Source organism: Ursus arctos, unplaced genomic scaffold, assembly GCF_023065955.2.
Source record: "Ursus arctos isolate Adak ecotype North America unplaced genomic scaffold, UrsArc2.0 scaffold_36, whole genome shotgun sequence".
Lineage (NCBI taxonomy): Eukaryota > Metazoa > Chordata > Mammalia > Carnivora > Ursidae > Ursus > Ursus arctos.
The window spans coordinates 23,406,091-23,422,193 of record NW_026623050.1 but is presented as its reverse complement, the minus strand read 5'-3'; the positions used below and the strand labels follow the sequence as shown (position 1 = coordinate 23,422,193).

General features: G+C 38.7%; 1 protein-coding gene across 3 annotated transcripts in view; it reads left to right on the top strand.

Annotated features, from left to right (window-relative positions):
• Positions 1–15,850, top strand: part of SLTM (SAFB like transcription modulator) — a 42,564-nt gene extending 26,714 nt beyond the window's left edge. For 2 of the 3 annotated variants that reach the window (XM_026518585.4, XM_026518584.4), the window contains exons 9-21: positions 921–1,039; positions 3,356–3,505; positions 3,737–3,840; positions 3,933–4,099; positions 4,589–4,674; positions 4,895–5,058; positions 7,568–7,748; positions 8,491–8,615; positions 9,431–9,601; positions 10,490–10,804; positions 10,918–11,062; positions 12,767–12,927; positions 14,785–15,850. In XM_026518585.4, the coding sequence (XP_026374370.1) occupies positions 921–1,039; positions 3,356–3,505; positions 3,737–3,840; positions 3,933–4,099; positions 4,589–4,674; positions 4,895–5,058; positions 7,568–7,748; positions 8,491–8,615; positions 9,431–9,601; positions 10,490–10,804; positions 10,918–11,062; positions 12,767–12,927; positions 14,785–14,893 (1,997 nt within the window). In that variant the 3' untranslated portion in view covers positions 14,894–15,850. The remainder of the gene's footprint in view (positions 1–920; positions 1,040–3,355; positions 3,506–3,736; positions 3,841–3,932; positions 4,100–4,588; positions 4,675–4,894; positions 5,059–7,567; positions 7,749–8,490; positions 8,616–9,430; positions 9,602–10,489; positions 10,805–10,917; positions 11,063–12,766; positions 12,928–14,784) is intronic. The other variant, XM_026518586.4, reaches the window with a different exon arrangement.
• Positions 15,851–16,103: the final 253 nt, after the last annotated feature.

Below are 16,103 nucleotides of genomic sequence, written 5' to 3'. Positions count from 1 at the left end.
TTCTAAAGCATTGATATTTTAACTCTTTCTACACGTAATAAGCTGGAGTTACAAAAATGGTTACTTTTAATCATTACCTACTGTTTTTCTTAAAGTGGGGTAAGAATTATTTTCCAAGTAAAGTCAAATGAATGAAAGCTCCCCTTCTAGAACAGCGGGTTTGAGGCAAAGCGCTAGAGGGTGACTGACTAGGCCTGTATTCTAAGAAATGGCATCTCTGTGTGTGAAACCATAATTTGTGTATGGAAGTAGTACAAAAATGGTTCATACAGACATTACATTTACCTATTCTAAAGGATTTCGAGGTTTCAGATTTTATTCTTGTAATTAATTTGTTATAGAAGTTTGTTTTGTATTAAATCCAGAGTTAACTAGCTGCATATAATTTCTTTTTTATTCTTTCTCTACTAGAGAATGAAGATGAGCTGTTGGTTAGTCTTTGTTGTTAAATGTTTAAATTCTTGGAAATAGTTATCCCTTGCTCTGACTGTTGCCTCTTGCACTCCCAGTTTCTCAGGACCTAAAGCCCAGAACAGATGTGGGTAATTAAGCAGTCTGTACGTTTCTCGATGACTGCTTTCTGGTTGTTTATATTCAGTGCAGTGGTAGAGGATAAATGATTAAACTTAACAGTGAAAGCCCAAGACCTGTAGCTGATATTTTACACATTTTGATTTTAAACTCATGCAGGAAGTATACAGATGTTCAGACTTGTCTCCTCACTAGCTGTATTGTCTCTTGTGTTTGATTTTAATAATAGCAGATTCATAGGATTTTGATACAGCAAGGTTGTACTATCCTAATTTAACTAAATTAAAGGAGGATTTTATAATTTTGAAAGAATATGGACCAAATAATTTTGTTAAAAAATAAAATTTCCAATTAAGACACTAAAATGTCTGATATTGAATCTATTCTAGGAAGTACAAGTAGTACTAGTGGTAGCAGTGGAAGCTCAACTAAAAATATCTGGGTTAGTGGACTTTCTTCTAATACCAAAGCTGCTGACTTGAAGAACCTCTTTGGCAAATATGGAAAGGTACACTTTTTATCTATCTTTCTAGTATCTCCATTTGAAATGGGGATTATATTCAAAGTGGTATTATATAACCTTCCAATATCTTGTTTTTCTCAGGATTGGTATAGGCATAATTATTGAGTTCTGTGGTATTGGTGAATTTCGTCATAAAATCTCACCCTAAGCCCTCGGGATCTTTTTATTTATTTATTTATTTATTTAATTTTTTTTTTTTTTTAAGATTTTATTTATGTATTCGACAGGATAGAGACAGCCAGCGAGACAGGGAACACAAGCAGGGGGAGTGGGAGAGGAAGAAGCAGGCTCCCAGCGGAGGAGCCTGATGCGGGGCTCGATCCCACAACGCCGGGATCACGCCCTGAGCCGAAGGCAGACGCCTAACTGCTGTGCCACCCAGGCGCCCCTCAGGATCTTTTTATTAAAAGCTCATATTTTGAGCCCATTTCAGCCAAGGACTGCATTTTGTTTTTCACATTCATGGTGATTTTTCTAGAAACTAGAGTATCTGAGGCTGATCTGGTCATTTGGAAAATACAGGGAGTCTAGCATTAGACAATGGGATGTAGAATTCGGGGGTGGGGTGGGAACTGATGTCCCTGTCGTCATACGGGTTCCAGTACAGTAGTGGAGAAAAATGTAAAACTGGTAAAAATCTACTTCATCAGAAGTTGTGATACGTGGTATGATGGAAAGAGTCGCTAAGAGAGCAAAAAGGGGAGGATTTCAGGAAAGGTTTCCCTGGCATATAAAGGGAAGACCTAATAGAAGAGAAGAATAGTTAATAATTACATTAATTAAATAGTCAGTTAATAGTTGTTGAATTGCATTGTAGTCAATCTGTGTCCCTTAGGGCACTCACTACTTTCTATCTTATATTTTTGGTTTTCATTATATATCATACGTAACTACGCCAGTGTAAGCTCTTTGATAGAGACTTTCTCTGCTATACTTTGTGTGCACGCAGTAGGCTTTGGAATATTTATTAAATTAATGACCAGTATTGGTAAATAACCATAAATGAATGTTACAAAAATCTATCCTGTTGATTTTAGGAGTCTTTTTTTTTTTTTTTTCTTCTTCTAATATAGAAAGTTGCCTGAGTGTTCAGGATTCTTGTAGGTGTCAGATACAGAACACTGAGAATTGTAGTCACATGATCAGCCTCGGTAATTTATTGTTAAGAGATCCAAAACCAGTATTTTAATGCTGGCATTTCCTGGGACTAAAACTACATAAAGGACACCATGGACTTTATAATAAGACCTTGGGCTTAAAAATCAAGTTGCTGTTGGAGCAAGTCTGCCTTTCCCAGAGTTGAGTATAGCTGAAAGTTTCCAGCCATTCACACCACACAGCCTCCTAAATTCCCTGTTTACCTCTTCATGGCATTATGTCTGTCTTTCTCTTTGTTCAGCACTAGATTGTTCCCTCACTTTTCTTCGTATTCACCCATCCCTTGTCTCAACTATTTTATAGACTTGAAATTATTTGCCACTTTGATATTGGTATAAATTTTAAAAGCACAAAACGGAAAATGTGTCTCTTTAGAGTGTATTTTTGTAGGGTGTGTTTTAAAGACTGCTTTTTAATATGTGGATGATTCTTTATTCATTTTTTGAAATTTCTTTCAAAATTTAGTATAGTTGCTCATTATAGAAAATTGTTAACACTCATTTAGAAACTTTCTAAAAGGTTGCCTTTTTTTTTTTCCCTCTAAGGGATTAAGGGTGGGCTTATGATAGGGGAAGTTTGGCCCAAATCTAATTGGGAATATTATTTCTTTGCTTTTGTTAATTGTGCCATTATTTCATTGATGTGAGTAACTGTTTTGGCTATATATTTGAAAAAATTAAGAAAAAAAAAGTAGGTTAAATTGTTTTTTGACACTTTACATTGTTCCCCTGAATATTTACTAAGTACTTAAAAGCAAAGTAGATAGCAATCACAAGAATATGAAACAGAGGGGCGCCTGGGTGGCTCAGTTGTTAAGCGTCTGCCTTCAGCTCAGGGCGTGATCCCAGGGTCCTGGGATCGAGCCCCGCATCAGGCTCCCTGCTCTGCTGGGAGCCTGCTTCTTCCTCTCCCACTCCCCCTGCTTGTGTTCCCTCTCGCTGGCTGTCTTTCTCTCTGTCAAATAAATAAAATCTTAAAAAAAAAAGAAAGAAAAGAAACAATAATATGTATCCTAAACTTATCCTTCATCATGAATTTCTGTATCCTGAATATATCGTTTTATTTGAATAGTCTTCTGAAGTTTGATCTATTCAGAACTGTATGTAGTTGTAAGACTTTGTAAAGTGTTATCTTATGTTATAGGTTCTGAGTGCAAAGGTAGTTACAAATGCTCGAAGTCCTGGGGCAAAGTGCTATGGCATTGTAACTATGTCTTCAAGCACAGAGGTGTCCAGATGTATTGCCCATCTTCATCGCACTGAGCTGCACGGACAGCTGATTTCTGTTGAAAAAGTAAGCTTGCCTAAATGTATATATGAGGTTACTTTGAGGGCCAGTAATGCTCAATTTAAAGATGTTCTACCAGTAGGAAGTAGAATTTGGTATCATTTTTAAGTATTTATTTTATTTTTTTACTTCCATGTTTTCCAGATTTTCTCCCAGCAGCATACTTTTTATGATCATAACTGTATCTTACAGTTTTTTTGTGGGTTTTTTTTTTTCTTTTCTATTTAAACCTTTCAGGTTAAAGGTGATCCTTCTAAGAAAGAACTGAAGAAAGAAAATGATGAAAAGAGTAGTTCAAGAAGTTCTGGAGACAAAAAAAATATGAGTGATAGAAGTAGCAAGTAAGAATTTATTTTTTTGATAAGCACGTAGATTTTTCGGGAAATTTGTGAAGTAGTTCTCATTGTGTTGTTCTCTTGGGTGGTGTGGTCAGGACACAAGCCTCTGTCAAAAAAGAAGAGAAAAGGTCGTCTGAGAAGTGTGAAAAAAAAGAAGGCAAGGAGACTAAGAAAATAGAAGGGAAAGACGAGAAGAATGATAATGGATCAAGTGGCCAAACTTCAGAATCGATTAAAAAAAGTGAAGAAAAGAAGCGAATAAGTATGCTATGTATCTTTCTTCTCGATCCCTTTCTAATGCTTTTTACGACTTCATTTTTACAGTGGAAGGGCAAACCTGAGATGATAGTCCGGATAAATATTTAAATTTTGTCGTTAGATGTACTGTGGTAGAAAGGGAGGTCCGGTAGCACTAGTTGTCGTCTTCTTTTCTTGGGAAACAAAGGTGTTCTTCCAGCTGAGCACCTTTCCTGGAGGACCCGGGTTGGCTGTAAATGGTCATGGATTTGTAGCTGTGTAACTGAGTTGGGATCTTTTGCCATCACAGAAAGTATTTATGTTTGTGGATTGAGTTATTTTTTAAAACTATGTACAATTAAGTTCTCATAGAATAAGTAGGTTTTTTTAATTTCATGCACTGGTTTGTGAATATCTGGTTACCTAAGAATTCAGTATTTTTACATTATATTGGCTGTCTTTTTTAATGAAATGTTTTTTCGGCATTTGTTTATCTACTTTTTTTTCCTCTTAGGTTCCAAGAGTCCAGGACATATGGTAATACTAGACCAAACTAAAGGAGATCATTGTAGGCCATCAAGAAGAGGAAGATACGAGAAAGTAAGTCTCTGTGAGGGATTTTGTATACTATTCTACCTGTTTCCAAAAGAAGATAATTTAATATCTCTGTAGCCATTCTTTGCATACTTCAGTGCTTGAAAATCTAAGAAGAGTGGAGTGTCATCACTCATTTAAACTTTTTAAATGAGCAGCTGAACTTGAAAACCAAAACCCCAAATTATTTTAACTTCTAGTCCTGTTACAATTTTTTTTCCTGTAGATTCATGGAAGAAGCAAGGAAAAGGAGAGAGCTAGCCTAGATAAAAAAAGGGACAAAGACTATAGAAGGAAAGACATCTTGCCTTTTGAAAAGATGAAGGAACAAAGACTAAGAGAGCATTTAGTTCGCTTTGAAAGATTGCGACGAGCAATGGAACTTCGAAGGTAGGAAAAGAGTCTATTTTATACCTGTCCTTAATTATAAGTACATCTTTAATGCTAGTTACAAACGAGATTTCTGGAAATTGTATTCCCATAGAAAGCTATTGGCCACTTTTAAGAAGTACAGTAAAACCTAATGATTTCTTAAGTTTGCATAGCATTTTATAATTTACAAAGTACCTTTCCATCTGTTATCTCTGTCTCAACTGTTCTGTAAGATTAGGTGTGCCCATTATATAATTGAAAAAATGGAGGCCCAGAGAGGCTAAATGACTCTTCCAATGCCACATGACAAATGAGTGGCAGAGTCGGGACTCAGACCCAAGTCTTCTGACTCCAAGTCCAATGCTCTTTCCTCTACTCCAAAGCTGCCGCCATGAAAAACGTGACTTTTAAAGGAAAAAATGATGTTGAGATAAGATAGTCTCAGTGTTGTAAGCTACGGTGTTCAAGTAGCATGTTGACATTTTCGGAAAAAATGATTGTACTTTGGATTAGAGCCCAAGTGAAGGAAGATTCGCCTTGTGAACCTTATTGTGCTCAGGCTCTTATCTCAAAGGAAGCATTCTCTTTAAAACAAACTGAGAACAAAACAAAACATTTCTATTTTCAGTGGCAGTTATCTCACCAGTTCACCAGGAATGCCACCATTGCTTTCCTATGTCAGTTTTTTGATGCCACTTAAAATATTCTTGTGAAAGTGTTTTGTAATATAAATATCCAAATACTAACCTATCTCATTGAGAGGTCTTTTATCATGGGCTTTCATCTGTTCATTCACGGAGTGTTAGGAACAACCAGACACATTTGACAAATAGTGCTATGATTGCCACATACTTTATTAGAAGGAAATAACCCTTGCATTACTCAGAACCCATTTTCTTTCCCTTTCTTTCTTTCTCTCTTTCTTTCTTTCTTTCTTTCTTTCTTTCTTTCTTTCTTTTCCTTTCTTTCTTTCTTTTTCTTTCTTTCTCTTTCTTTCTTTCTCTTTCTTTCTTTCTTTCTTTCATGAAGTCTCAATATGCTGAGATTCCTATTTAGATGATAAGTTAGAATGAGAGAGTGGGAGCTACTAGAGCAGTGATTCTCAGGTCTGTCAGACCAGCACCCCTTTTATATATATTAAAAAAAAAAAAGTCACAGCATCCTCTTTACTCTGCTGAAATGTAATTGATGCATAATAGGCCTACAGATGCATAACATGCCTATATAAATAATTTCCAAAAAACCAATATAATGCCTTAACTCTAATATAAAGAAGAAATAAAAATAAATTATAATGAAGCATATATTCCAGATATGAATGTTTAGGCACGACTCTCTAGAAGACCTAATGAAGTAGTCAGATGTTTACAACCCTCTTTAGACTCAATGAAAATGTGACAGCTACAAATGCAGACTGATATTGGTGTGTCATTTTGGTAAGTCAAATACCAGGAGTGGTGTTGACATTACTACATGGTTTCTGAAATGGTGAACAGCTCTTGGTGAAGGTCTTAAGAAAGTATCATTTTTCCTCTAATTTACGTGGAGTTGCATTTCCAGAAATTTTAGTGTGTATAAAACCATGCCAAAGCAAATCAATCAACCCAGCATTTATTAAAAAAAAGTCAAGTTCTAGGCTCCATTTTTTAAGGTGATTTTGTTTTGTTTAATGAATGTCCGTGATGGCATTTGAAAGGTATAAGTGTTGGACAGTTTTTTGTTGTGTAGAACTATCCTGATTATTCCTTCATCATAAGATATTTAGAATCCTTGGTCCCCACTCACTAAATGCTGCTAACAGCCCCCATGGTCATTGCGATAATTTAAAATGCCCCTCAGGTTTCTGTGGGAGCAGCACTGAGCCACTGAAAACCACTGGGTTGCTAGAAGAAGACATGCTGATAGAGTACACGGAGGGCCTTAGAGTGAGGGGATGACCAAAAGTCACTCAAAGTCCCAGTGCAGTAACTTCATTCAGTTCAGCAAACATTTGAACTGCCTCCTGACTCAAAGAAGCATGGGCCAGTGAACACCCAAACCCTAAACTAGGGCAACATTTTATTATACGTAACATTTGCTATAATTTGTGTTGACGGGTATGATCCCAGGTCATCAAAATAAGGTATACCTTGTTTAAGGAGGTAGACCAAAACTAGATAATGGAAATTTTCCTCTCAAAAACAGAAGTTGTAGTTTTGGAAATTCATATATGTAGAATATCTCCTTTTTAAAATGTCGATTCACTAATGGGCTATTATTATGGGATTTTTAATTAAACAGGAATCCTCTAAGAGGCAACTACTCTATAAAATTCAGGTGCTCAGTTGACAGTCTTAATAAATAAGTGACAGCATTGGGATCTGTTTAAAGTTTGATTTTCAGTTCTCTTTCCAATTACATTAAAACTACTTAGGTTGAGTTGAAGTTTAAAATTGCCAACCTCAAGGAAAAATTCAAACTCAAAAGCTATTCTCTTTCACACAGTGCTAGCATAATTTAAGTATTTCTAAATACTGATTTTTGTTAGACGAAGAGAGATTGCAGAAAGAGAGCGTCGAGAGCGAGAACGCATTAGAATAATTCGTGAACGGGAAGAACGGGAACGCTTACAGAGAGAGAGAGAGCGCCTAGAAATTGAAAGGCAAAAACTAGAGAGAGAGAGAATGGAACGCGAACGCTTGGAAAGGGAACGCATTCGTATTGAACAGGTGCAGTCAGAAAATCTTTTCATCTTAAATAACTGACCTTTTTCAAACCCTGTGATTTTTGCCCTAAAATTTGCTTTACTTGTTGTAAAGCGTCTGTAGAATGAGTTCAGCTAATGAGCATTTATTAAGTGTCCCTGAAAGATAACAATCACTTAGGTGGTAGTTCAAAATAGATTTAGTAGTGACTTTGTTCTAGCCAATTGGTGAGAACTCAAGCTCTGCAATATCATGGCAGCCTAATCGTCTGAGCATAGGACTATGAGTCCAGAGTAGTTGTAATCCAGGCTCTGTCACTATCCCAGTCTCAGCAAATAATAACTTATTTCCTTACATAGTAGAGTGGGAATGATTTCCCAAGGCTGGAAGGAAATAATGCCTCTCTTTGCAGAACTGCATCTGGGGTTTTAAGGCACTTTAGTTTCCATACATATTAAGAACTTTATCTCTAATTCCCTTTAGGTACTTTTGTTTCAGTCAAATGATGAAACTAAATCTAACTTTCCCCATTACCTGCCAACCTCCACCACCCAATCTCTGTTACTGTCATGTTGCAGAACAATAGCCATAGCCTAGATTACTGATTTCCGAAGTCAGTTTTGTTTATGTATTTGTCCCAGGTATGTGTTTTGCCCGGTGCTTGCCTATGGTTTTTCTTAATGACAGGATGAAGACACCGTTGCGTATGTACTTACCTATGTTTTCATTTTGCATTGGTCGGTTCTTCCTTCTGTGTTGTCTGAAGGAGCGTCGTAAGGAAGCCGAACGTATTGCTCGAGAACGAGAGGAGCTGAGAAGGCAACAACAGCAGCTTCGTTACGAACAAGAGAAAAGGAATTCTTTGAAACGCCCACGTGATGTAGATCATAGGTAGTTGCCTGCTTTCTTCTTTAACAGTTAACACTTGCTGTCTTGCTGCTTTCAAACTAAGACAGCCTGGAGCGTGAGCAAGTACAGGCAGCCGTCGCGGGAATAAGAGGTCATGAGAGTAGGGATGGGAATGATTGCAGGATGGGAGTGGATCCAGTGCATTGTCAAGTAGGAAGAGTCTGCTCTGTGTCCCTCTCCCTTCCTGTTGCCAGATGTTTTCCATTACGACTGGAAATACAGCAGCATAGCAGGCTTCAGTGGTGGTCCTCAAACTCAGACCCATTTTGAAAATTCTTACAGGGTAGTGCAGATAAACTTGGAAGTTACAAACTTGGAAAGATTGCATTGCGTGTTTGTGTTCATGCTGCTTCATAGATTTCCAGATGCAATCACTTAATTTTCTTAATATAAGTTCTGTGAGATTTAGTTGATTGTGTTGAGAAATATGTGGAATGAATGAATTGTGCTTGGGACTTACCTATCTAACCTTTCCGAAGTTAAGTGTGACTGAAGAAGTTGTGTACCGTTGGTTAGAATTTTATTATAAAATGGTATCTGTCTTTCCCATTTACGAATTTTAAAACAGACCATTTTTCAACTATTTTCTCTTCTGTGAAATTCCTCTAACGTTATATGACTTTATGCAGTCTGATAATTCTTTGCTAGCTTGTTCTTGTAACAGAAGGTTTTATGTCTTGAGTTTATTAGCCCTCTGTATCCACAGTTCATAGCATGTGGTATGTATGACTCCAAGTAAGTGTCGTCGGATTATTATAAAACTAATTTATATAAATGAGCAAATATTTCTCTTCAAGGCGAGATGATCCTTACTGGAGCGAGAATAAAAAGTTGTCTCTAGATACAGATGCACGATTCAGCCATGGATCTGACTATTCTCGCCAGCAAAACAGATTTAATGACTTTGACCACCGAGAGAGGGGCAGGTTTCCTGAGAGTTCAGCAGTACAGTCTTCATCTTTTGAAAGGTAGACAGATACCTTGAAAGTTGTTGTATTTGGGGGGCGCCTGGGTGGCTCAGTCGGTAGAGCGTCTGCCTTCAGCTCAGGTCCCGATCCCAGGGTCCTGGGATGGAGCCCCACGTTGGGCTCTCTGTTCTGCGGGGAGTCTGTTTCTCCCTCTCCATTTCGCTCTCCCCCAGCTCATGCTCTCTCTTGCTCGCTCGCTCTCTCAAATAAATGAAATCTTTAAAAAAAAAAAAAAAGATAAAAAAGAAAGTTGTCGTATTTGGTACATGAGCCTTACTAATGATAACATGGGTTGTCTGTTAAAAATCTTAAGTACTGCAGGTCAGATCTGACTGTTCAGAACAAATCCTATGTTTGGCTTTTGTTTTTATTAATGTAAATGTGATTCAGTATTCAGAATTAGTTTGGGGCACCTGGCTGGCTCAGTTGGTAGAGCATGTGACTCTTAATTTCGGGGTCATGAGTCTGTGCCCCACGTTGGGTATAGAGATTGCTTAAATAAATAAACTTTGAAAAAAATTAGTTTAATAGGCCACCCTAACAAGGTTAAGTAGATTGGCTTTACCTTCTTAACCTCGTTTAAAACTAGGCGGGAATACCGTTAGCTTTGGATGTGCCGCAACTGTTGAGAGCGCTAGAACAGCCTTCAGTAGTCACTTGAGTGATGGTAGCTCCTCCCAGATGCTAAACAACAACAATCTCCGTGCCAGACATTTAGGATACAAGTTATTATAATCAACAGTTGTGGCCTTTTTTTGGTGGCTTTGCCTGAAATTAATTTTTAAAGAAGCTGTGATTTTTTTTTTTAAGTTAATGCAAGTAAAATTAAGACTAAGGCCAAGTAAGTACATCTCAGGACCTGTGTTCTTTGTTTTGGATAATCAATAGGCGAGAACGCTTTGTTGGTCAAAGTGAAGGGAAAAAAACACGTCCTACTGCACGGAGAGAAGATCCAGGTTTTGAAAGGTATCCCAAAAATTTCAGTGATTCCAGAAGAAATGAGCCTCCACCACCAAGAAATGAACTTAGAGAAACAGACAGGCGAGAAGTCCGGGGAGAGCGAGACGAGAGGAGAACGGTGATCATCCATGACAGGCCTGACATCACTCACCCCAGACATCCTCGAGAAGCAGGGCCCAATCCATCCAGACCGACCACCTGGAAGAGTGACGGTGGCATGTCCACCGACAAACGGGAAACAAGGTATCTGGGTAGTTGCCAGTGCCCAGCCCATGGTGTAGAACGAATTTGGGTTCTATTAAAAAAAAAAGGTGTAATAGAGTTTTGATTGTAGCTGTCTTTGTTTTGTTTAACAGAGTTGAAAGGCCAGAACGATCTGGGAGGGAAGTATCAGGACACAGTGTGAGAGGGGCTCCCCCTGGCAGTCGCAGTAATGCTTCTGGCTACGGAAACAGAGAGGGAGACAGAGGCGTGATCACGGACCGAGGGAGTGGAACACAGGTAAATGCTTGAGGATGTATTGTCACCTCTTCAGGAGTAAATTCAGAAGATTTACCATTTTGATGTGGCCTTAATTACAGTAGAATGATTGGGAGATGAGGTTCTTACAAAAGATCTTAATATTTTTCATATTTTACTGTCAACAATTGAACATTAATAGTCCAAAGAAGTAGGATGCTAGCCCTGAAATTCTTAAGCCTTTTTATTAAAATTCCTGCTGAAATTTGAGCATTGTTAAATTTTCTAGATGAGCCCTCCTAGTGATGAAGATTTTATTTCTCTTTAAGAAATTGAGACTTTTAGATTAGCTGGGAAATCTTTGGCCTTTTCTTGTGTTTCTCTTTCACTTTTTCTTTTTCTTTTTTTAAATACTCTCCTAGTTCAGTAAGTAGCTCTTTTTATCCCTTTTTTGTTCTTTTAATTCTAAATGTAGGTGAGTGGAATATTTCATATTTCTTAATTGCTTTTTATTCTTGTGACACTTTATTGACTTGAATATTTCGTAAGTTAATGAACCTGGCTGGAGGGAAGTATCTTCATCTCTTAGCAACTCAGATGAGCCAAAACCTTTTTTACCTAATCTGAAAGCATTCTATTGATGAAATACTGGCATATTCATTGACATTAGCACAAACAGAGTATCTTCTTAAATTACATACAAAAAAGAATTCTGAAATGTGTTTGTGTGGGTGTGTCCATCATCCAACCTGGTTATACTCTAATGTTTTGTCTTGTGTTTGAATACCTATTAGGTTTTGTAGCAATATTTTTTACTGGAAAATGTTTTTTAATCCCTTGGCATTCTAGCTAATACCCCTATACATTTCCATTTCATCCAGAGCATTCATGAAACAGATTTGGGCCTGATGGCGCTTTGTAATCTTTCATGTTTCTAGTAAGTAGAAATGTTCACTGGATCAGTTAGTTCATTGGGCTCCTTACCCTGGACAGAACTTGTAAGACCGGATTTGTAATCCAGACATTCTGCCTTAGTTAGAGTAAACCTTAAGGCAGTCTCATAGACTGGCCCCTGCATTCTGATATCCATTTAGAAGAGGTATCCCGAGGAGATCATCCTGTGCCTCCCTTGACAATGCTGTTTTTCCTAATAGAAGTTGTTTTGCCAGTATTATCTCTCTGTAGAGTACCATCAGCTTTGTTTTCTGTGGACTAAGTATCATCACTTCTGAGTGCTTTCCTTGGATCCTTAGTTCTATGGCTTTTGTTTCCTTATGTTCATTACTCTGTTTTTCATTGTCGTGTATGTAAGACCTTCTAAGAGTCATGCTGTAATGAGTACCGTGTGAAATAGGACGACGGCTCCCGTGTCTCTGTGCTGTTGGCATGTTGATCATACACCCCACCCTGATTTTGTCTGTTTTGACCCCTCACTGTGCCTTCTTACATATCTATCGATCCAGTCATCATATATAGATCTAGAAATACTCAAGGGTCAAAAAGTACTTGCATGCTGAAAGGTATGGAAATTGAAATTACATTGCCCCCATACCCTACCCTGAAGCCTGAGCAGCTTCTCAATACGAAATAGATGGAAACTCTTTGCATGTGCTCTGGTATTATTCACCCTCTTTTCTTTTCAAACACCTTGTTGATTTGATCCTGACATTAAGCGCACACCAGCGAAAGTGAATCGGCATGAGGCTGCAGGTGTTGTGACTTTTCTTTTAATATGTGATTCCGTAGCACTACCCTGAAGAACGACATGTGGTTGAACGCCACGGACGGGACACAAGTGGACCAAGGAAAGAGTGGCATGGTCCCCCTTCTCAAGGGCCCGGATATCATGATGCAAGGCGAATGGGAGATAGCCGGACAGGAGCAGGCATGATAACCCAACACACCAGGTAAGTACTCAGTTAAGACTTTTCTGCCAGCATACATCCAAACCTTTATCCTTTCCTGAAAGGGCAATATAGTTTGAGAGATTGAATCGCAGCTGGTAACAGCCCTAGGTCTGCCTGTACATTTCCCCATACTAACTCCAGATCTCCTGGAGATTATGTGCAGGGCCGCGGATGGTAATTTTTGTTGGTTTATATTCCTCATTGTAAGTTCATTGATTGGCATTCAGCCATATGGATTGAGATACAGGTATGTGTGTATGTCAGAATCCAGTAAATAAAGAACACTAACTTGACATTGGAGCTGTCATCTTGTTCACTACCTGTCACTCCTAAAAGTCCTAGAAAGGAAGAGGAGACTGAAAGTACATTCTGCTCCCTCCCTTTTCCGGTAGCTCTAGCAAAACTTTTGGACATTTAACTAACCCAAAGCGTGTTCATTTTCTCAGAGGTGAGCTTTATCTTCTCTGTGCACTAACATCCATTGTGGCCCCTCAGCCGCCAAGTCTGTGGTCTCTCCCTCTCTTCGTGCCCTTCTGTCTTCCCCATTCCCCTGTCTTAGAAAAGGGGGTGGGCTCACTGACCCAGTTTACTGCTGTTCTGTGGTCAGTTCTGCTGTCAGGCTTGAGTGAGTGTTTATTCTGTCTGTGGCTGCACGGCCTCGTCACTCATTAGGTCTTTGGTTTCAGAGGTTACCAGTGCCCTTTTTCTAGATACATCTATATTCCTTTATTTTCTGAGCTCTCAGTCTCCTTGGTGGTTAAGCACTATTGCTCACTGTGGCTTTTCTGGGGAGAGCTCTGTTTTCTAAGGCATCAGACTTTTCTTTCTGCCCTTTAGATTTCCTTTGCCGGCTTCTTCAGCCCTCGAGACTTAGCTCCATAGTGTCGTCGTTATGTAAGTGCTTTGCCGCCTCCATAGGTTCAGGGTCACAGGCAAACTCATGCTCTCCTGTTTCAACCCTTCGTGCTCCACGTGTCGCCTCCGGCTTCTTTTACTTTGCCAGAACCACTGAGCGTCTCGTTCACCCAGACTGGGCCTCACCTGTTATCTTTCTCCACTCCTAGCATACTATTTCTAAATGTGGTTCCATTAAAAAAAAAAATAGTTGTAATAGCTATGCCTTCTTCCTCATTTCAGCTTCTCTGATTAGTCTTTTATCTTCTCTGTTACTCACGCTATTTATAAATTTAAGTATTAGAACTGTTTTGTTATACCATTATTTGCTCCAAAGCCATGAGCCGCCTCTCTGCTCACAGATCTAACCCGCCTTCCTGAGCCAGGCATCCAAACCTTTACGTCATGTGATCTTACTCTCCTTAAACTGTTTCACCATGGGCTTTTATCTCCCAAATTGGTTGTAGGGTGTTTTGCTGGGTCTTTTTTCCTGTGTCGCTCGTTACACTAACTATGTTGCCATTAAACATATAAAACACTCCATCCTCCAAAAAAATCCAAAAATAATTCTGTGACGATGTCCTCTGGCTCAGAGGTTCAGGTTCCTCGTTGATGCCGGTGCTGCTGATGTAGGGGTCACACTCTGAGAGCCACTGCTCTCCCCATTGACGGGCTTACTACAAGGCAGAGGCTCTGAAGTGAGAGTGCCCAAGTTCAGATCCTTGTTCCACCCGTTATTAGCCGTGATCTTGGGCAAGTTACTTAACCTCCAGATGCCAGTTTCTTCATCAGGAAAGTAGGGTTAGTGATGGTCCATACCTCACAGGGCTGTTGAAAAGAGTAAGTTATCTAATATGGGTAAAGTACAAAGAACAGTGCCTGGTAAACGATAAGTACTTAATAGGTATTAGCTGTAATTTAATCTCTTGTTCTTGACAATTTTTTCTTTTAAACCTTTTTCAGTAATGCATCCCCAATTAATAGAATTGTACAAATCAGTGGCAATTCCATGCCAAGAGGAAGTGGCTCCGGATTTAAGCCATTTAAGGGTGGACCTCCACGACGATTCTGAAAATTAGCTCTCTGCCATGGTTTCAAGATAATTTATTGAAATCTCCTGTAAACTTTACTTGACTACTTATGAAGAGGACCTCTGACTTGCTCGAGAGTTCTGTCAGACTTTTCTTTTTTTCTCTTTTTTTAAAATTTAACATGATTGCTTTTCTCAATTTTGGAGAAGATGTTTAAATAGTTCCGTTGTAACTTTTAATAGTTTTGTGTATCCTTCAACATTTTTTCTTGCAGCACCGAGACACATTTGAAAAGATGGAGTCAAAACCATTTTGTTCAACGCTGTGTGAATATAAAGAGTAGTTTGCAGCTGTGTGGTAGTCGTTTCATTTGCAGCATTAGCTCTGTGGTGTCAGGCTCTAGAGTCACTTCTTGTCACCAAGCGTTCGCAGCCTCCATTTCGAAGGCTGTCGAAGCTTAAAAGAAGTCTGCCGTCTAATTTTTAGAGAATAAGATTGTTCCTTGCATTTCTGAGTATTATGTAACCTATTTTTGCAGAAGGTACTGTTACATTAAGTGCATCTGTGTATCCTGGTTTAAAAAAAAATGTACTCTTTTTTGAAATAAACCTTCATATTCTGTATAGTTGCTAAAGCGTCGAGAACCTTTTTAATTGTAAAACGAGAGCCGGTTTTCAGGTTAGTGTAGCAGCGCCCTTGTTCGGGTTTGCATGGTGTGAAACCACATAGATGAATGAAACCTTGGCCAGGAGCTTTGTACCACTGAGGTTTTTAGACTGAGTTGTGCAGGTAAGTGCACTTTTAGGTAATCTGCACTGTTTGGTGGGTAAATTCCATCTCTGGGAATTGTGTGGGTACTAATGTTTCCATGTTCCCAACTATGTTGAGAACTGGAAAAAAACCAGGTTCTAGCTTGGTGAATCAGTTGGGTTTTGTAAATACTTGTATGTGGGAAGGCATTGTTGTCTCTTTGTGAAAATAAAAATCCACGCCTGGAAGTGTATGTGTCTTTGTTTCCAGCTCTTTCTGGAGTTACCCCAAAGTAAGTGACTAGGTTTAGAGCTGCGAAGGCAGTTTTTTGGTCTTTGTTCCTTGGAAATACATCTCACTTTGATCTTTCACCTCAGTAGCTGGGTTGCACGCTATGGTGAAGTGTCGGTGAGTTAACCACTAATCTTAAGCTTTTTTTTTTTTTTTTAAAGACATCTTTTCTAGGAAAGCCCTTCGAGGTAAATTCTGAATACCGCTTCT